At 33.1% G+C, this 20,880-nt stretch overlaps 3 protein-coding genes across 5 annotated transcripts; 1 reads left to right on the forward strand and 2 right to left on the reverse strand.

Annotated features, from left to right (window-relative positions):
- The first annotated feature begins 74 nt into the window (after nt 1–74).
- LOC101207023 (histone deacetylase 9) lies at nt 75–6,754 on the forward strand. Of its 2 annotated transcripts, none has more exons than XM_011658759.2 (15): nt 75–246; nt 521–663; nt 1,461–1,573; nt 1,712–1,829; nt 1,933–2,007; nt 2,089–2,308; nt 3,543–3,606; nt 4,358–4,450; nt 4,545–4,653; nt 4,859–4,908; nt 4,993–5,083; nt 5,278–5,348; nt 5,451–5,549; nt 6,148–6,214; nt 6,318–6,754. In XM_011658759.2, exons 2-15 carry the CDS (start codon nt 627–629, stop codon nt 6,401–6,403), a joined length of 1,293 nt encoding a protein of 430 aa, XP_011657061.1. In that variant the 5' UTR covers nt 75–246; nt 521–626; the 3' UTR covers nt 6,404–6,754. The 2 variants fall into 2 exon arrangements, with proteins under 2 accessions (XP_011657061.1, XP_004145792.1); XM_004145744.3 differs by having other exon boundaries at nt 526–663.
- A 2,216-nt stretch (nt 6,755–8,970) lies between these two features.
- LOC101207515 (putative low molecular weight protein-tyrosine-phosphatase slr0328) lies at nt 8,971–11,820 on the reverse strand. The gene is made up of 5 exons (XM_004145746.3): nt 11,257–11,820; nt 10,932–11,067; nt 10,740–10,807; nt 10,552–10,638; nt 8,971–9,314 (listed from the first exon to the last, which is right to left on the reverse strand). The coding sequence occupies exons 1-5, from the start codon at nt 11,635–11,637 to the stop codon at nt 9,237–9,239; spliced, it is 750 nt and encodes a 249-aa protein (XP_004145794.1). The 5' UTR covers nt 11,638–11,820; the 3' UTR covers nt 8,971–9,236.
- A 73-nt stretch (nt 11,821–11,893) lies between these two features.
- On the reverse strand, nt 11,894–16,299 carry LOC101206786 (serine/threonine-protein kinase D6PKL1). 2 transcript variants are annotated; one of them, XM_031886950.1, is made up of 3 exons: nt 15,850–16,299; nt 13,332–15,265; nt 11,894–12,907 (listed from the first exon to the last, which is right to left on the reverse strand). In XM_031886950.1, the coding sequence occupies exons 2-3, from the start codon at nt 15,056–15,058 to the stop codon at nt 12,058–12,060; spliced, it is 2,577 nt and encodes an 858-aa protein (XP_031742810.1). In that variant the 5' UTR covers nt 15,059–15,265; nt 15,850–16,299; the 3' UTR covers nt 11,894–12,057. The 2 variants fall into 2 exon arrangements, with proteins under 2 accessions (XP_031742810.1, XP_011657065.1); XM_011658763.2 differs by having other exon boundaries at nt 13,332–15,352.
- Nucleotides 16,300–20,880: the final 4,581 nt, after the last annotated feature.

Here is a 20,880-nt window from a genome sequence, read left to right on the forward strand (position 1 = left end):
AAATTAATACTTGGGTTTAACGAAAAAAAAGTTTAATTTTCCAGAAAAAGAAAAAATAAAATAATCAGAATACCCACACCAAATGAAAAACCGCGGGATCCGAAGGCTGTGAACGACAAGTTGGGAAACACTGTTCGCAGCATCGTAGGCTTCCGCCAAAAGTTCTCCTCAATTCTTCTTTTCCGGTCACCGATTTTTCGCTTTACGCCGGCGGTTTATTCCCCTAAGCCACCGAATTCGCACTAGGTTTGCTCCTTCTCCAGTTTCATTTTCAGAACTTCCGGATCTTCATCCGTCAATTGAAATTCGAGTTTCAATTTTTTGACTCTTTCCTTCATAGCTTCGTTCTTCTTTTTTTCTATATCTGCTTTGATTTCTCAATGGTGTTATAGAAAAAATCTAATCATTTCATGAGCATCCACTTACTGATTAAATGTTCTCGGGGGGCTTATTCTTAGTTTTATCCGCTTACTGATTAATTGGTAATACTGCTAATCGACACACTAAAATTGTCATCCAGTTCAGTTGGTTCAGCGTGTGCTCCGATTAATTACTTTGAAGCTAGGACAATGGTGGAGTGTAAACGCCAGTAGCTTGTGGCACCTTTCTGTCGGCTTCCAGCGAAAATGCGCTCCAAGGATAGGATTTCATACTTTTATGATGGTATTATTTAGTTTGCTCTTTCCATTCTGCAGCTATTCATTTGACTTACTATTGATCTAATGCTCAAGTTTTTCTCGATTCAGCTTGGAACACCTTTCTCTAAAATTAGGAAAATTTTCATAAAATACAGGTGTTGTATTTGCATTTAAATTTCTGTTTTCTTCTTTCTTTCACATCTGTTCATTTCGATTTAATCTTATTTTGCAAACCATACAACTATAGCAGGAAATAGCTCATTAAAAGAACCATTGATTTGTTCATTATTTCTTGATTGTATTCAACTATCGTCTATTTCTGCACTGAACTCATCCTGATGCCTATTAAGACATTGTATATTTACGGAACTAATGACTTGATTCACCCATTTTCCAGGCCACACTTCTATTTCTTAAAAATGTTTCAAATAATCTTATGTTCTGTAAATCACAAATCAATTCCATTTATATGTTCTTTTTACTTTTGTTGGAGTTTGTACATGTAAAAGTAGAGTCATGTATAATTAAATTCAAATTAACAATAAGATTTTAGGTGGTCATGGATTAAAAATTACACAACTCCCTAAACATATGAAACAAATGCCAAAACACAAGGTAAGATTTGCATAATTAGCAAACTTATTTATTATTTATTTATTTGAGTACAAGGGGGTGGAGGAAATTTAAAGCTTCGTCAAAGTTCTGTGTTCTGCATTTATCTTGATTTTCAATTGCAGACTATTTGGAAGTCTAGATCTTAGTTACTCTTTGAGATAAGGAAGTCAGTTGAACTTTAGCCTTACATAAAATATGGTTTTGCAGGGGACGTGGGAAGTGTTTACTTTGGTCCAAATCATCCAATGAAGCCACATCGGCTTTGTATGACTCATCATCTTGTTCTCTCGTATGAGCTTCATAAGAAGATGGAAATTTATGTTAGTCCCTTTCTTTTTTAATCTGTCATTCATTTAAACTATTAACATCTGCTCGTAGGTTTACTGTTGTTTTCTCTTGATTTTTGTTCTACCAGCACGGTGTGGCTATACATGTTTTTGTTTCTATGTATAATGCAGCGTCCCCACAAAGCATATCCTGTGGAGCTTGCTCAGTTCCATTCAGCTGATTATGTAGAATTTCTGCACCGAATAAATCCAGATACTCAACACTTGTTTGCTAATGAGCTATCTAAATGTATGATTTTTCTTATGATCTCTTTCACCATATCTCAGCAGTTTCTTGGTGTCTGTAGACATAGAATTTGAGATAAATTTGACAAATATTCACTTTATATTAGATAATCTTGGAGAGGATTGCCCTGTCTTTGAGAACTTGTTTGAATTCTGCCAAATATACGCTGGTGGAACAATAGGTAATTTCGATAATGGATGCTTGAAATTCATGCCGAGGATATTAAATCCTTCTCAACTCATTACTTGCACGCTATTTGCAGATGCTGCACGCAGACTAAATCATCAACTATGTGATATTGCAATAAATTGGGCAGGTGGTTTACATCATGCAAAAAAGTGCGAGGCTTCGGGGTTTTGCTACATCAATGACCTAGTTTTGGGGATATTAGAACTTCTAAAATATCATTCTCGTGTTTTATATATTGACATAGATGTGCATCATGGTGATGGGGTAGAGGAAGCATTTTATTTCACTGACAGGTACAACTTCACCTGGACTTTCTAGTTCTACAACGACTTTATACTTTGAAGCAGGAAAACTTTTATATTGAGTGATTGAGAAAAGAAAATATGTTAGAAGCTAAGATTGTTGTTAACTACACAGACCTTAGCTTTTGTTTGTAAATCCATATTTCTAAATCGTGGTTGTTGTGGACTGCTTACACAATTTGTTTGTTATTGTTTCTTATTGTTAAAAGAATCATGCATATTTATAGAATGATTTAATACACAAAGGGGGGCTTTTATCATCTAGCAGTTGCAAATGATGTAATTAAAAAAATTCCTGATATTAAAGCTTCACATGTTAGAAATTCCACAAAATTTTCTGGGGGACCTTGTATGGTTTGATAGTTCTAGCTGGTGGACTTCAAATTCTTTCTATAAATATTCTTCTTTTTTACTCTAAAGTATATTGAATATATTTTGTGTAATCCTTGTGAGCTTGGATTGGAGAGAATAGCATGGTCCCATTGTTACTCTCATTGTTTTTTCTCCTTTTGTGATGAAAGTTTGTTTCTTATATAAACTGTAAAGAAAGAGTGTTCCAAGCCTCCACACATTGTAGATTTATTGTAACATTCTTTTGATCTTTTCAGGCAATCCTTTCTAGAATAGAGCTCTAGTGGCATCCTGCCTGAGCCATGTCATTTGTATTTGTTGTTTAATGTCAAAGATTAAAGTGCTTGAACAATTATTATTTTTCTTTTGAATATTCGTGAGTGTTTAGGCCAGCTTACACGCACCTCGACTAATCTCACGGGACAACTCGCCAAACCTTATCAAGAAAACTCGTAGGAGATTAGGTGGCCACGATAGAATGAATCTATGACTTCTTAGTTAGTTATTGAAACTATGTCTCATTTTCTACCACTAAGCCACCCATGATGGTTGCTTAATCAGTTATTATTTATGAACTTTTACACTGGAAAAAGTAGCACGAACTGTCACGATATGTCGATCTTCAGTTTTACTGCTTGTTGCTTTCTTACCACTCCATGGATCTAGAAATGGCTGCTGCTTAAACTGGAAAGATGCTATGTTTTAAGAGATAATTATCAACATTTCACTGTTGAGCTGAAAGGATTTTAAGTTAGTAAAAATTGTGTAATTGCACGTTAGATGAATTACATGAGGTCTTAATTAATATACATCTATATTCATTATGTTGTAGCTCTCTCTTCTAGTTCTTAATGTTCACAACCCTCCATGACAGGGTGATGACCGTTAGTTTTCACAAGTATGGGGACTTGTTTTTCCCTGGAACCGGTGATGTTAAGGTGATCATTCTGTATATTCTCATCTCTTTGGTACTTGTTAGGCTTGCAGTGGAAATATTAGAAAGTACTCATTAGTTGATATGTGGCCCTCTTTGCTCTGTCTCACTTGTGTACTGCGAACATTCATCTGATGTGTCCTTTGCTTTGCTATCTCTTTCAGAATAAATATTGTTGTGCTCCTTCACTTTAGAAGAGCCTCAAGTGAAAGTCTGGGCATGACTTTACTGTTCTTCTTTTAGCTACCTAGGTGGATTTCTTTTTTTTTTTTTTTGCCCTTCGGCCTTTGTCACGCACACCTTCGTTTGGTACAATAGTCATTTTTCTATTGATTGGTACACTGCCTTCTTACTGTGGTTAACATTTCAAAAAGCTTAAAATTATTGTTGGTTGGTTGGATTTTGGAGGGATTAAGATTATAATTTCGAGGTTTTCCTTTCAGAGGCAGCACTTTACATTAATTGATATTCCTTCAGCTTGTATCAAATATTTTCGTTCTATGATGGGTCTATCATAAATTTTTCATGCTTTTTTTGGTCAGTGCGGCATTTTATTTTATTTTATCTTAACACCTCCTAGTGTTGTTCTTCAATTTCTAACCCCCCCCCCCCCCAACCAAAAAAAAGAAGGAAAAAAAGACGGGGGGGACTAGAAATTTCTATTTTGAAAACCTTCTAAACGTGAACCTGTTGTTCTCTTAATATTGTTACAATTTGGATGCTGGATAATACTCATAGATATTAGTGTTTTGAAGGAAATAGGAGAAAGAGAAGGCAAGTTTTATGCCATTAATGTCCCACTGAAGGATGGAATAGATGATGGTAGCTTCAACAGACTTTTCAGGACTGTAAGTTCAATGAAAGTCTTTGGAATTGAGCTTTATGCCTTTGCTGCTATTTCTATTGAACGTGGTATGTTTACTGTGAATTTTGTTCATATAGATTATCTCCAAGGTTGTTGAAATGTATCGACCAGGTGTCATTGTTCTCCAGTGTGGAGCTGATTCATTGGCTGGAGATCGCTTAGGCTGCTTTAATCTCTCTATTGATGGTGTGTATTTCATTGTAAATAATGCACTTTTTTTCATTGTAATTAATGCTTAGGACCCTCCCTTCCCAAGTGAGGGAAAGAAAAGAAAGAAGGAAAACCACATTTCTATGGCCTTTTTGTGAGTGTGAAACTCTAATATCTATTTTTCTAGTTATCTAGAAGATCAATGCTTCAAGTAACATTAAGCTCTATATTCTTCCTACAGGGCATGCTGAATGTGTTAGATTTGTCAAGAAATTCAATTTGCCATTATTGGTATGCTTTTTGGAGGGTCAAAATTTTGTATTTAGTTGAATATAATTATAGCGTGATATTCATACAACTTTTTCGTTCCTATAGGTTACTGGCGGTGGAGGTTATACCAAAGAGAATGTAGCTAGATGTTGGACTGTTGAAACGGGTGTTCTTCTGGATACAGAGCTGCCTAATGGTATAAACAGTCAAATAGTATTTTCCTCCAACCTTCATAGTTCTTTTTCCGTGTCTGTTTTCCTTTTGTAAGTATCATTGAATTATGAATTATAAAAATAGGAACCTCTTTATGATTTATAATGTGTAAGCTGTTCTCTGTGTTTGTTCTCTCGTTTATGAGAATGTATGTTGAAAATCTGTACTTTATTGCAGAAATTCCAGATAATGAGTATATCAAATATTTTTCTCCTGACCACTTGCTAAGAATTCCTAATGGGCATATGGTTGGTATTTTCTCCAAATTTACATAATACGGTTTTCTTACCAATTCTCAGCATTACTTGGGTCTCCATCACTCAAACCCCTTCTTGTAATTTTCCTGGCAGGAAAATTTAAATACGAAATCTTACCTTAGCACGATCAAAACACAAGTTTTGGAAAATCTCCGTTTCATCCAACATGCTCCAGGTGTACAAATGCAAGAGGTGGGTTTGTGGCTGAAGTTGTATGTCTAGTCAACCAGGTTCTTTTATCTTTGAGACTAAATTGACTGTGTGATTGATTCCAAATACAGGTCGTTTGATATATCCTTGTTGTGAAAATTATAGCTAATCATTATCATCATTATTATCCCTTCTGGCTCCACCTTTATTTACCTCCAATTTTATGAGTTCACCGTTGCATCTTTTTTGTTTCTTTTGCAAGATTAGGTAGGGAGATGATAGACTCCTGAAAGTTAAAGTGTATTGTATAATCATAAGTGTTTAAATAGTTTCATCTTAGACAGAGTATGTTTGGGAGTGATTTTGAAATAGTTGAAATCATTTTTTTTATTCAAAATCAATCTTAAAATTGTCTGTAATAAGTTTTATGATTTCCGTACCATCAAAATTGATTTGGGATGATTAGAAATAGGGTAGTAAAGACATTGGTTGGGTGACGGGAAGGGTATGTGAAAAGTTAGTTTTTGGAATTCTCCATTACGGACCTGTATATGTTATTTGACAAGATTTAAGCCTTTGATACATAAACCTTATGCTTGAACACATGCTATTGGAGATTGAGAGCCCTTATCTTATGCAGGTTCCTCCTGATTTCTACATTCCTGATTTTGACGAAGATGGGCAGAATCCTGACGAGCGCATGAACCGTGAGTATCATTAGAACAACAGTCGCAATCACTTTTCTTCTCTGATTAGATCTTATTTGTTCCTTTTTTTTCTCTCAATTGAATCTAAATTCTGTCATTTCAGGGCACACCCAAGATAAGCAAATCCAACGCGACGATGAATATTATGAAGGAGATAATGATAACGATCACGATATGGATGATGCGTGATGTTCATTCTCAATTGTTTTAAAGAATAGACGACTGACTTCGGTAGAACAAATATATGTAAATAGGTTGACTTGTCTATTATCTTTGTAGTTGAAAGAAAACAGGGTAGAGTGGTGAACAACATTTTGGTCTTCCATTTTAAGAAACGGATAGATTGAACAATTTAGACACAATACAATTCATGAACTTACGGAAGCTCTTGGCTTAGATTTGGAGATTTCTGAAGGAGAGTTAAGTTTAGAACATTACGTTATGTGGCTAAAGAAAGAATGTACTTGTTTGCTGGACAATTGAACCTTGATTATCTTGCTAGTTAGGTTCTAATGCTAACTTGTGTCGTTAATCTGCCAACACTTTGTTGGTGTTGGTTTCCTGCTGTTTGATCGATCTAAAAGTTAGGTCTATTTGGTAGTATTTCTTATTCCTAGTTTTTCTTTCTTTCTTTTCTTTTTCTTCATAGAGAAAAAGTTGAAAATGCCTTTCATAACTAACACAAAAGCACAACATTACCAATTTCTTCTTTATTAAGGAAAGAAAATTAATGGAAGTTAAACCAACCGAACTTATTCAAGTCTATGGACTAATGAAAACTTCGTTTCTGTATGTTATGGTTTGGTTCATCTATTTTAATGAAACTTTGGTTACAATGATATCAAAATTTGTTGGATAAGACTTGGATCTCCTTGCTTTTTACTTTTCTTCTCTCTCACTCTACTTTTGGAAAAGAAAACAACCATGAAAATCGAGAAACTAGAAAGAAAAGAATGCTCTAATCAAAATTGATGTCGGTTTGGGTTAAAATCAGTTTGGTTCAATGGTTACACTTTCTCAAATAAAGCAAAATATCATGTTAGATTTTAGGTTTTTCTAAGGCTAAACTAGAAATAATTTAACTTATCCTACCAATAGTGTATATAGTGAAAATTTAAGGAGACGTTTGACAACCGATATGTAATTAAGTTGGATAGGTAAAAAAACTCACTCATCGTCTGAGTGTACCAACAATTTGAGATGTTTATTAACTCATTGTTCGTGTTATTCACATTTTTCACCTTGTTATTTGCATAAATTCTATTAACTACTCTCTTATAATAATTATCGGCTCAACTCATTTTTTAAAAGATAATTCTAACCCAATAAACATTCTTTAAAGTAGATATCAAAACATTGAGTTGCACGAGTTAGCTAGTTTAAATCACATGAAACACAATATTTTTTCTTGAAATATTAATCTCTCATTTTCAGTCATTTTTCACTCACCGACCAACTCATACCCTAGTAAACAAAATAAGAAAAAAAAAGTGTTGAAGTTGTACACCAGCCACGATCACCTTGCATGCAATCAAAGGCAAGCGGTTAGAAATTATATTAAATTTATCTTCATCCATCTACTTGAACTTTTGAATTTAAAATAATCAACAAACCAACTAAATTTTAGTCAAAACAATACTTGGTTTCGTAATAATCTAATTCAGCTATGATTCTGCACAGTAACCGAACCGTTTACACCATTATTCACAAATTTGATTACATTGTGCTATCAAATGAAGGAATCTTTCCAAAATCTGAAAATAGAAAGAATTCTTGTGGTTTTGGATAATAACAAGGAGGGAGGGAAGATCTTTTGAACTGGATGCTTAACAATGGTGAAATGAAAGGACATTGTTTTAAACGAAAGGAATATTGTTGGCCGATGGGACAAAAAAAATATATCTCTACTATTTTATTTGCAGCTTTTATATGATAAACTGTATAATTTACCTCTTTGCTTTTACTTTTACCAAATTTGACTTTGGAGATTCAGAAACAATGGAATCACGTTTTCAATAAAGTAAAGTTCTCTGCCTACTGAAAGCTAGGCATAATCTTATAAATGTTTTGTGGAGAACCTTAGCAACTTTTTTTTCTTTGTCTTATTTCAAATTCAAATCTCAAATTCGTGAGATTCTCAAAGAGAAAAAAAAGAGAAAAGATTGCATGAGACCAACAGGTGGTCTATGTTATAGCAACTTTGAAACACAACACTTCTACTTCTGTATTGAGGACTAAATGAGAAAAGAAAAGGGAATAGATTTACATGAAAATGTTTGCATAATTTAAAGTTTAATTTTAGATTTTTTAAAGAGGCATTTTCAAAATAGTAAAATAAATTAAAATATTTATAAGTTATAGCAAAATTTTAGATTCTATCTATGATAGAAACTGATAGGAATCTAAAATTTTTCTATATTTTATCAAATTTGCTATTTTTGACAATTCATCTTTTTTAAATGTGATTTTTATGTAATCAAAATTAGGTTTGAGTGGTTAATAGCGTGTTTTAGAGTGATTTTAATTGTTTTAGAACAATCTCCAAACATGACATTAGATGCAAAAAAGAACTAGATTTGATTTTTCTTAGACTCTAAGGAGCCATTTGAGTCCCAACTTCAATTGGGTGAAGTGTGTTATTATATCTCACGTTGTGGTTCTGCACCTCAAACACAAACTATTATAACCTAAAACCTATAATGATCACTGACTATAATAACTAACTCAGTGTCTCAACCATTCTTTGGATAACTGAATTTGAAAACACCTTGAATTTTATTCGGATGGCATGATAAAACTACTATTATAGTACAATAGAAACCATAATGAGCGGATACATACCATTTAGCTTGAAATATAAAGGCTGTATTCATACATTCAACTTCAAATCAACTTGCTCGAGTAAGGCAAATATTCTTCGGTAAGAATGAACAGCAAACTGACTAGAAATCAATGTCCATTCCACATAATTTACGGAACTAATTGCTTTAATTGAATAATTTGCATTATTTTGCAAAAATCATTAATCTGAAATGTGTTTGTTCTCTGCTAAGATGCTTTCCAACAGTGATTCACAGGCATCTTCAAGCAAGTCCAGAACCTAAAGTGACACATTGCATTGTTCATCAGAAGGAACAAACTAATGGGCATTGAACAAGCATATAAAAAGTAGATTTTAAGTGGTAAAGAAATTAGACTACCAACTTGATGAACAATGAAAAGATATCATGCATGAGTACTGTATAATCAACTTGGTCTTAGTCAAAAGTTTCAGAAGATCTTTAGCATTCAAGCTAATGAAACTTGGCATTCATAGAATTGATCTTTTAATGAGATTACAGTCACACTAAATATGGAAGAAGGGGGAAGGTATTGTAATATTCATATAGAACCACTACATTATTCATGAAAAATTCCTCAAAATGACTTAAAATCCAAGAACTTCTATACAAATGAATCCTTTTTTAAAAAGCTTTTTTTCCCCTTTTTGAGTAGTGAAATTATCCTTTTACACTTGTATTATTACCAATAACATCAAATACCACCATAAATTTGATCATTCTCTCTCTCTCGATACAACTTCATCTTTTTTGTTAAATGACCACTCGTTTTAGTGTGCTTTTTTAGGTTCTTTTCAATCATGCTAAAAAACAAAACAAAAAAGAGCATGATTGAAAAGAACACAAATACATGTATGAAAAAAAAGCAGTCATCTAACAAAAATGAAGTTATAGCGAGAGATGATCAAACTTTTTGTATTTGATGTTTTGATTATATCAGGGTAAAATGATAATTTCACACTTAAAAAGGTGGGGGAACACGTTTTTTAAAGAGTTCATTTCTCTAGAGGGTTTTGAGTTTTACGTCCTTTCAGCAATTTTCCATTATTCACTTCAGAAGAGCAGTCATATGATATGACTGAACAGAGATAAATCACAGATTGCAGGTGCATTGCAACTACATTTCTCCAGCAATTGTAGCTTAAAGAGTGTTACTCAAAACATATATAGAATCAGAGTCCCGATCAAAGAGATAGTTGCCTATTTTGTTTTCCCCCCACAGTCCGATCGTGTTTGGAGGTGATTTTGTAAAGGTCAAAATTAGTTGTCATGTTCAAAAGTAGCTCGAAACATTGCTCTAATAATTCAAAATTAATTTTAAAGGTGTGAAAATTGCATTTGAAACTGTAAGATGGAACCCTAAACTGATTTTGAGTGAATAAAAATGTGTTCTATAGTGATTTTAAATATGATAAAAATTGATTTCAACCATTCTAAAATCACTGTTCAACATACATAAACATATTATAAACATATTTTAAAGTCTTGTTGGATTACCTTCTCAAAACCTTGCTGCCCTCCGTAATAAGGGTCCGGTACTTCGGTTTCGTCATGCTTTTTACAATAGGAGCACATTAACTTGACCTGACATTATGGCACCAGCATCTTTATGAAGATCACAAGATGAAAATAATGGAAAACCATACGAAAACATAAACATCTCTCATTGAAGATCTTGTACTGACCTTTTTATGTGAATCAGGAGGAAGGCCATTCTTTGTGCACCAACGTTCAAAAGCCCCCAAAATATCCTCTATAGGAACAACAATAAAGACCCAGAAAACGAACAATTAACAAAGTTCAAGCTAATCTGGGATGGTCGGATTGTTGTAATACACAGCACCAGCATAAAATTTTCCCCATAATACTTCTCCTACCTCTGTTTTGCTTGTCCATGGCAAGAATAAGATCAAAATTCACAAAATCGGATGGCTGGATTGGCCTCGAGATGGATGTTATGGCTATCCCACGTCGTTTAGAGGCTGCCCTCATTCTTGGGTCGGCCTCATTACCCTTGAAAAAGTAATCAAAATCACTTAGAAGTTAAAACCATAAAGAAACATTTGTTGCTCCTAAGAAATTATAGAGGTCGTTTAATTGCAGAAGAAACGAAGGACGGAACGTTTTAATCAAATCTACAACAAGAAAAAGGCATCGAGAAATTCTATTGAGCAAATTCCAATTGAAAACAGATGCAATTACCTCATGATAACCAATGGTACCAGCAGAATCGATAGTGAATTTGGAATCGAGATCCTTCTTCGTCACCAAGTTCCTGAATACTCCTTCAGCAGCTGGGCTTCTACAGATGTTACCTAAGCAAACGAAAAGCACAGAGAAAGGTTTTGTCTCTGTTTCTGAGCTTCTGGAAAGAGAAGAATCGGCCATGGAAGAAGCTACGAATGATGTTGAGAAATGGGTTCGGCGAGAACTTCGTGAAGGATTGAATTTCTGAAGATGGGGGTATTTTATAGGTCGAAAAGCAATCAATGGCGAGACATTCAGAGATGAAGCAAAGCAGAGATGACAAAATGGCTTTACGAGATTTGCGTCAACTCTAAGCTGCAAATGCAAAGCCCTCATCACTGCTTTGGATGGAACTCTCAGATTATTGGTTCCTACAGAATCCCCTGAACTCTTCAAACTCCAACCGTTTTTGGGGTCCTTTTCGAGATAATGCTACGTTGGTTTAATTTGTGTATGAAAATTATGCAAGATTTGATCTTCTTCAACGATTAGATATTATGAATTTAATCTCTTTGTAGTTCAATTAGCAGAATCTATTGACGATAAATTCATATACTCTGTCTATATTTTGAGAGGGAAGGAAAAGATATAGTTTTTCCTTTAGACACGCTATAAATTTATCTATTTCATGTATCACGCTTTACATCATATAGTTTATCTTATCCTTTCACGTAGACATTTACATTATAAGCTATAACGAGGATGAGAGAGCTTAGTAAACGAAAACATCTTTGTTCCCTTGAGAGAAAGTAAAAGCTAAAACAGGTCGAACATTGCTGCATCCGTTTCAATATTTTCGAGATCTCTACGCTTTGTATTCTCCCCAGAATCTACTGGCATTGTACTAGTTGCACCATCAAAAAACTTGGGAAGCTCAGGTGGTGTTGCACAACGTATCAGAGCCCAATTGAGGCCTTCAAAAAACGGGTGCTGCTTAATCTCAACAGCTCCTTTTGTCGAGCCTAATCGGTTTTCAGGCTCCTTTGTCAGCAGACATCTGATCAGGTCTCTTGCATGAAAACTAACTAATGGGCAATCAGGGAACTTGAGAGTTTGAGATACTATGTTCGTTAATGTGTCCTCGTTTGCTGAACCTTTGAAGGGAGTCCTACCGTAGAGTAGCTCAAACAGGAAAATGCCATATGTCCACCAATCAACAGCGCTCCCATGGCTTTCACCCTTGACAATCTCAGGGGCGAGGTATTCATGGGTTCCTACAAATGAATTCGACCGTGCGCCAGTTGGTTCGACTATAAGCTGTGGTAATAGACTAGCCTGATAATCTGCTTTTGTTCTCCGGGATTTGTATGGAGCAGATAGAACTTTGGGAGTGAAGCACGAAACCTGCCAGGATGGATGGAGGCAGAAAGGGTCAATGCAACTAGATTCATCACAAGGATTCAATGTCCTCTTAGTGGATTCCACAACTGGAAATGATGATTGAAGCAGCGTTGGGTTAACAGCACATCTAAGGGACAAATCAAAGTCCGTGAGCATGATGTGCCCATCTTCTCGAACCAGGACGTTTTCAGGTTTCAAGTCTCGGTAAACAACTCCTAGCATGTGTAAGTACTCCAGTGCAAGAAGAACTTCGGCAACATAGAACCTAGAATGGACAGATTCAGCGAAGTCCAAGTTGGATCAGAAAGAAATAAATCAAACTTAGTGCTTGATAACAAAAGATGCAATGTTCTATCAATGAGTCCAACTAATTGGTACGGGAAGAAGAGAACCACATTATCGAACAAAATGTTTCGAGACTACATTCAAACAGAAAATACATGAGAGCGTGCTTTTAATCTATCTAATCATCTAAACTCAAAGTTCATTTGCTATTCTAACACCCATCAACATATGGTGAAAGCCTGTCTATTCTTTTTATTCTCTACTTCCCAATATACAAGAAACGAACACTCTCACATATGCATGAACTAAAGGATTAGAAATCATGAGATTAGATTGGCAGCACTAGTACATACTATCGTTGTGAGAAAACAAATGTGTAATCATACTGAAGTACTTAATCTAACCTGACTGCACGCTCAGAGAAACTCTTGCTTGGTTGCTTCTGACGCAGTACATGGAGATCTCCACTGGGACAGTAGTCCATGACCAAGCACAAGTGCTTATCCGTCTCAAAATGTGCATATAATGTAGGGAGAAATGGATGATCGAGCATTTGCAGTATCTCTCTCTCAGTTTGTGCTCGAAGAATTTTTTTTCTGCTTTCCAAGAACTCCTTATCCATCACTTTCATAGCAAAAAGACAGCTTGAATCACAAAGCTCAGAGAGATACACAGTCCCAATATCCCCGAGACCAAGTCTCCTAAGCAACTTGAAGTTTCTTGAACCTAGGCATTTATGTTGATCCTGAAGGTTGTGGATAGCTTCCCATTTCAAGTCCTTTGACATGTGAGGCCTAACTCCACTACGACTCGATCCACTGAGAATACTTTCCCCACTGATGCTTGGGCTACTGCTACATTCACCAACACTACTTTTAGAGCTCTGAGAGAACATCCCTTTCTCTCTTGATCTGGATCTCTCATCAGATGCCATAATAGTTGGTCTATTCCTGTTAAAGCAGTTGAGAGATGTACCAGGTCTACTAGATTCTGTGTTTACCACATTTCCACTTACTTCAACACCTAAAGTTATGTTACATGAGACGGAAGAACCTATATCCTCTTCTTTAATCTCATGAAGTTGTGCATTTTCTGGCATCTGATTCTCAGACTTTTCTGCAATGGTACCCAAATTAGTGTCAGCCGTTACTGTGCAGACATCAAATATACTAGGAGAGGAATTTGTTTCAAGTTTTGCTTTCTTCTTGACAAAATTCTTGGTCCTGAAAATAGGTTTGATGAAACGTGTATTACTGAAAGCTGTTTTGTTTGGCCTGACAGCAGATCCAGAGCTTGATAGAGAAGATAAACAACTCATTGTACCTTTCTCCTTCTCTGGCACTGAATTTCTTGCCAAATCTTCATTTGAGGAAATGGCCATGCTGTTCGCAGCCAGATCCTTCTCACCAGAAGGAGTAAAGGAAGGAGATTTAAGTTTTCCCACCTCACCAGGTGGCTCTATACTTGCCACCTCAGTAGCTGTATTAACTATAAGATCCTTTGACATCAATCTATCCACACTCGCCTCTTCTGATACCCCAGTATTCTTGAAAGAAGAAGATTCAGCTCCTTGGTTTGGTATATCAGCCTCGTTTTTATGCAACAATTCAGGCATCTTATTTTGAAAAGTTGACATAAGTCTCTCTGAAACAATGGAAATTTCTACCAAATTTGCTTTACTTTCATTTACAGGCACACCAAATCCATTGGCCTCAACCACCACAGCCCTATACAATCTTTTGATAGTTCCAGCTTCAGAGATTCTGGGTGAAGCTACAGACCTTGTTAACCTCTTTGAAGCAGCCATTTCTGCAGCCTGGGAAATACATAAGCCCCTCAAAGCCTGCTTTAAACTCGCGGGCTCAGAAATTCCAATCCCTGCCATGTGAGACGGACCTACTCTAACTGGTCTTTTCATTGCACTCTTTCGCAAAGCATCTTTATCAGCTTCCCGTTGTTGGCCTGACCTCTTACGCAAGGATCTGATATCAATTGCTTGAAACAAACGATTAATGTCATCCTCTATAGAAAACTTTTTTCCTACATGTAGCCCATAACTCGTCCCAGCTTTCTCAGAATCAAATTCCTCTGTTGACTCAACAATTTCAGAAGTACTGGCTAATGTAGTCATCTTTTAGGGTATAACAATAAAGAAGGAAAGAGAAGTTGTGACCTTGGCTAGAAATGCTAACCCATTTCTAAGGAATCATTTCTAAGATACAATGCGGATATCAAAAGCTGTACCAGATGTCCTCTGAAGCTCCCTTCAACCATACTCACTTGCTGAGTTGAACCCATAAGCAATCTTCCAAGAACTTCAAAACGAAACATCAAAATCCTGCCAGGATTCCAGTTCATGTCAGTAAACCATTGATTATCCTGATGCAGGAATCACACTTTGGATCCGTTATAATTGGAAGAAACACTGCATCAAAAAATAAAAAATAAATAAATAATTGTAAGAACCCAGCATGAGAAACCAACAAAACAAGTATATGAACACCAATTACTATTTCTCTTGTAACGGTGACTTTAATACCAGCCAAGACCATCAACTGAGACTTAAAGAAAGAGTCACAAATGATCCTTTCCTTGGATACACATTCGAGGTTTACACTTGAAAGATACATCAATTGTGAACTTCATGTCATCCATCAAATTTTCCGAACTAATACTAAAAAAATGAAAATGAACAAAAGGAAATAATCGAAACAAACACAAAACGAAAAACCAAGAGGGGATTCATCACTCAGCAGTCAGCACACTCTAAAAAATATGATACAAATATTTATATACAAAACACCCAAAACAGCAAAATTAAGAAATCCCACAATCTCAAACAAACTTGTGAAATTCCATGTAACACAAAAAATGTAGAAAACCACAATTCTCAGAAAGAGGGTTGAAAATCCAAATAATTACCCGAAATTTCCAGTGAAACGATGAAAGAAAAACGACCCAGTAGAGAGGTTGAAGGTCAAGATGATCGTAGCGTCTGAAACCAGTGGTTAGAAGATGGGTAAGAAAGGAATTGGAAAATGGAAAGGGAGAGAGAGTGGATTGGGAAAAAAAAGAAGAAGAAGAGAAGGGGTTTTAGCGTTGGGGAAGTGAATGAGGAAAGAGAGGGAAAAGGAACAGTAGATAAAGGAAATCACGAGGAATTTGAGAGAGACAACCACGCCAAAGCCAAAGCCAAAGCCAAAGCCAATGAAGCTACAAAACGAGAGTCTAACGCTATGACTAAAGACTCGACTTCAGGTCTCTGCTTTTCTATTCCCTTTACGGAGCTCCAAAAATGGTAGAGGAGGAGAGAGAAAACTCGCGGGTTGAATCCGCGGATTTGGGTCTTTCCAACAGTAGAAGAGAAGAGAAGAGAAGAGAAGAGGAGAAGGAAAGGAAAGGCTTTTTGTTTGCCACGTGGGGTCCACCCTAAATTCTTTTTTGGATTTCGTATTTATATTTTTCTTTTCTTTTTTGTAATTTTGTACCATTTTATTTATTCAAAAATAAAAGAAATTATAAATTCATTTGGACAACAAAAGCAATGATATCGGTTTCGTGATTCGGTTCGGCCTTCGGCGTCCAAATAATTTATTTAAACAAAAATTAGTCAACCGACAATCTGTTTCAACAAAAACACACTTCGTTTCCAAACCTTTTAATCAATGGGTTCAAATGAAAGTTAGTAAATATAATTTGTAATATTTTAGGAATATAAATAATTTCATTATAAAAAGTGAGTTAATATAAATAATGACCCAACTCAAATAGATTCTCAACTACCAATCCTACAAATGTTCCTAACAATTAAATTTTTTAGGTTTCATTTGTTTCATTTCTTCTTCTTGTTTTCGTAAGTTAAGTCTATCTCATTCAAAGATTTTCAATCTTACTAAATTTTAAAAACAAATACAGTTTTTTAAAGCTGTTTTTTTTATTTTTTAAATTTTGGTTTAGTTTTTTAAACTATAGATAGAACGTTGATAGTAAATAAATAAATTTGAGTGAAAGTAACGTTTATAAACTTTATTTTCAAAAAAAAAACGATCACCAAGCTTGACTTTGGAATTTTAGTTTTTGTTTTTAAAATTAAGTTTGTATACACTACTTTTACATTTAAATTTCTTTTTTATTTTCTCGTTTTTTTGTTAATAGTTTAAAAATTCAACTTTTCACTTACAAATGATGCAAATCACGGTAAAAAGAAAATAGGCTTAGTTTTCAAGAACCAAAGACAACAATGAAAAAAACAAAAACAAAGCAAAATGATTACCCAGCCGATTCTTTTTTCTTTCGAATTATAGAAATAAAATTTGTAAAGTAACTTGATTAACTTTAAAGTAATTAAAGTCTCCTTCATTCACCTTAAAAGTTGTTTGAAAAATCTAAATAAACATAGTTCAACTTATACAGTGTTAGTATTATCAACTTAAAAAAACAAGTACTTCATTTATCAACTACATAATTATTAAGACGAAGAAATTTGGTGGAAGAAGGAGTGAAATTGCTACCCTAACAAAGTTAGTTCTAAAAACTTACCCCAAATAGAACTCAAAACCACCCCCACATAATTTCTTCCCTACACACTCCCTTATGCCAAATTTAAATTATCAAATTCAATCAACGTTAGATTTACATCAAACTTCATATCTAAAAATTTGTACTCTCCTGTGACCAAATGAAATGAACCTAAAAGTTGACCATTTAAAATGTGATTTTTAATTTTAAAATTGTTTGCAGACTAAAATGTGTTTTTTGATTGAAATTTTATCAACTTTTCTTTTATCCTTGTAGTGATGTTAATTGAGTAAACTAAGAAAAGCTTACTTAAATTAAAAATATCTAATAGATATAAAACTAAATACGTCATTACTCACTTAACAAAAATTTAAATTTTCAATTATAAAGTGATATTAGAAACATATTTGGAAATTAAATGAACTAAACTTATAATTTAACCTTTAACCTTTTTTCATTTAATAGGATAGTTATATGAGTTTAAACTATGACCACGTTAAGGTTATTTGGACTTAGTTAAAAAGTTTTTGATACACATCTCAACAATTGTGATAATATATAAGATAAATAAATTAAAAGGATTTTAAATAGAAGAATAATATTTAGATGCGTCCTCGGCTGAATTTCAATGTGTTCATCTTTAAACTTCCCTTCTCGTTACTTACTTAAAATATTATAAAACACAGTCTTAGTTATTACAAAATATAGAGAACATTGGGGTAAATAATTGTTTTAAGATTATAATAACCACATTATATTATAGTAAATACTATTTAAAAGCTTCTAATTAGCTACCGTCATTATTATTTTAAAACTTTCCATTTGTTACAGTATTTGTGTAACGTCTAAGATTAGGAAGGAGACGTGAATGAACCGGTATCACATTTGAATGGAATGGATTATGAAGACATGAAAATCATGTCGAGAAATACTTAAAAGAATTAAAAGTTAATACTTATACTAATAAGGTGCACATTTATTTTTGGTGGCTCGATCATATATGAACTCTAAAGTTAAGCATGCTTAGCTTTGAGCAATTCTATATTGGGTGACCTCCTGGTCTAGGATTCAGAACTCGTGTTAGAAGAATGATATTGTTCGATCGCAGAGGGTGCAAGTGAATGTGGGGAATGTCCTGATCCGACTCTTAAGCCTGGGGTGTTACAATTTTTATTACTTCATATTTATCATTTTTCTCTTTTCTACAATGTTTACTTTTTCTTTTTCTTTTTCAAATGGTTAGTTTACACTATAATCTTATACTATTACAATTTAAATATACGAGTATTAAATTAATGTGAGATAAAAGAATAGAAAGGAAAGCTTAAATATATAAATGATTGGATGTGGAGTGATTTTGAGATTTAAGCTTTTCTATAGCATTAAAAATAAATGTCTATATTTTAATTTTTGGTGCTGTTTGTTATTTAAATAAACAAAAATTATTTTAAATAAATATTTATGTTGACAAGTTAAATAATCAATTGAGTTATGTTTACCATCAAACGAGATTGAGACGTTTTTTTTGTTAATATTTGAAATAAATCAAGAAATATTGATATAGTACAATAAAATTGTATAACAAAATTTTGTAAGACAATTGCATATTTTTACGCCATATGCTTAGTTTAAATTGAGTTTCTCAACTTCTCAAAAGTATAAAAGAAGTTATCGATGGTTTAGAAAATTGTATACTTAAAATCATCATCCGTTGACCTAATGGTAAATGAATAAAGACTTTGATAAAAGGCTCGAGGAAATTAGTTCAGTTTACAATAGCTATCTTACCTATAGTTTAGGAACTTACAAATTGTAAAGTGTTTGCATGCATGGTCAAGAATATTGTTCCGTGAGATTATATTATTTGATATATGCACGATGATACCAATAGTTGCATATATAAAAAAAAAAAAGTTGTTTAAAAATGATGCATTATTTTTAATTTATGCTTGTCTTCCAAATTTTCATACATTTATCTAATAATTTAAAACAACAATAGACTACTTACTTCTTTTAATAATAATAACAAATAAAAAAAACTTGCTTCTTTAGAGATGTGCTTAATAAATTGACAATACTATATATGTGAAAGTAGATTCTTGTAAGATATTATCATAGAAAAATTCAAATTAAATCTAACATGAAAAGCATACACATAATGACTACATGACTTGCCTAATAATTTTTAGTAGAATACTAAAATAAAATTAATCATTAATAAAGGTTGAATTTAGGTATATTTTGAGAAAAATCCCCAAAGGGAAACAAGTTAATAGTATTATTCATGATTGGGTTTGAACTTTTTGTGGTTGGTCACATGGTGAGAATTACTAAACTTTGTTCTAAATATTCAAATAGTGATTTATGTGTGTAATTATTTCATCCATCATTAAAGTTCCCATGCTATGCTTCTCATTTTAAATCTCTCTTTAATTTCCATTAAAAAAATATATATCAATAATTATATCAATATAAATCTTAAATATTTGAACTTGTATTAAATTAATTTCTAGAGTTCAAACACAACTATTAATTTAAAATTTAAATAGATACCATTTTAAAATTTGAAATTTAAATTTATACAATCTTATAGTCTAAATATATAAATTGATACTCTTATATTTTCATATAACATTTTGGTTTTTCTTTTTTCATTGTTTAAATATTTTCACTCTTAATTTGTCTCATTTTTTTTTAACTTTAAATAGAAAAAGGAGAAATATACTAATACACAATTAAAAAAAAAAAAGTTGACTAGGTAATTAAAAGTTACATGATCAAAGGTTAGACTTGCTTTAATTGATAAATAAACATAAATGTGATCATAACAAGTTAAGGGTCTATATGATTGACCATTTGAATTATTTTTAAATTGGCTTTAACTTTCTTTCAAATTTTTAATAATGTTTTTAATCAAAATTATTTCACAAAAACAAATTATATTTATATCTCTCAACTTTAACTTGAATAATTACAACTAAAGTAAACAACATAATATAGAAATTTATTATAAAAATTAATAAATAGATGTTCATTCATCCATTAAGTTTAATGTTCATATAGTCATATGTCACATCATATATTATTTATTTTAATATTATATATTTTCAATTTCCATGTTCTCAATTGTCTCTAGTATTTTACAACAATATATATATATAAAAGAGAAAAAAAAAACATAATGTTTTTTCATTTGTAAGTTTTTTGGAACTAAAAAGTGGAAATTAGAAAACATAAACGGGTAATAAGAAACATTACAAGCATTCAAGTGTACTAGTAATTATAACATTTTATAGTTTTTTTTACATTAGATTGTTGTACTAAAAAAACTATATTGATATATACATTTTTAGATTAAAAAACAAAAATGAGAAAATCGTCGTCAATTTTACTTTTTAAATTAAATGACATAACTTTGATAATATTTATAAATCT

The sequence above is a fragment of the Cucumis sativus genome, chromosome 6, assembly GCF_000004075.3.
Source record: "Cucumis sativus cultivar 9930 chromosome 6, Cucumber_9930_V3, whole genome shotgun sequence".
Taxonomy (NCBI): Eukaryota; Viridiplantae; Streptophyta; class Magnoliopsida; order Cucurbitales; family Cucurbitaceae; genus Cucumis; species Cucumis sativus.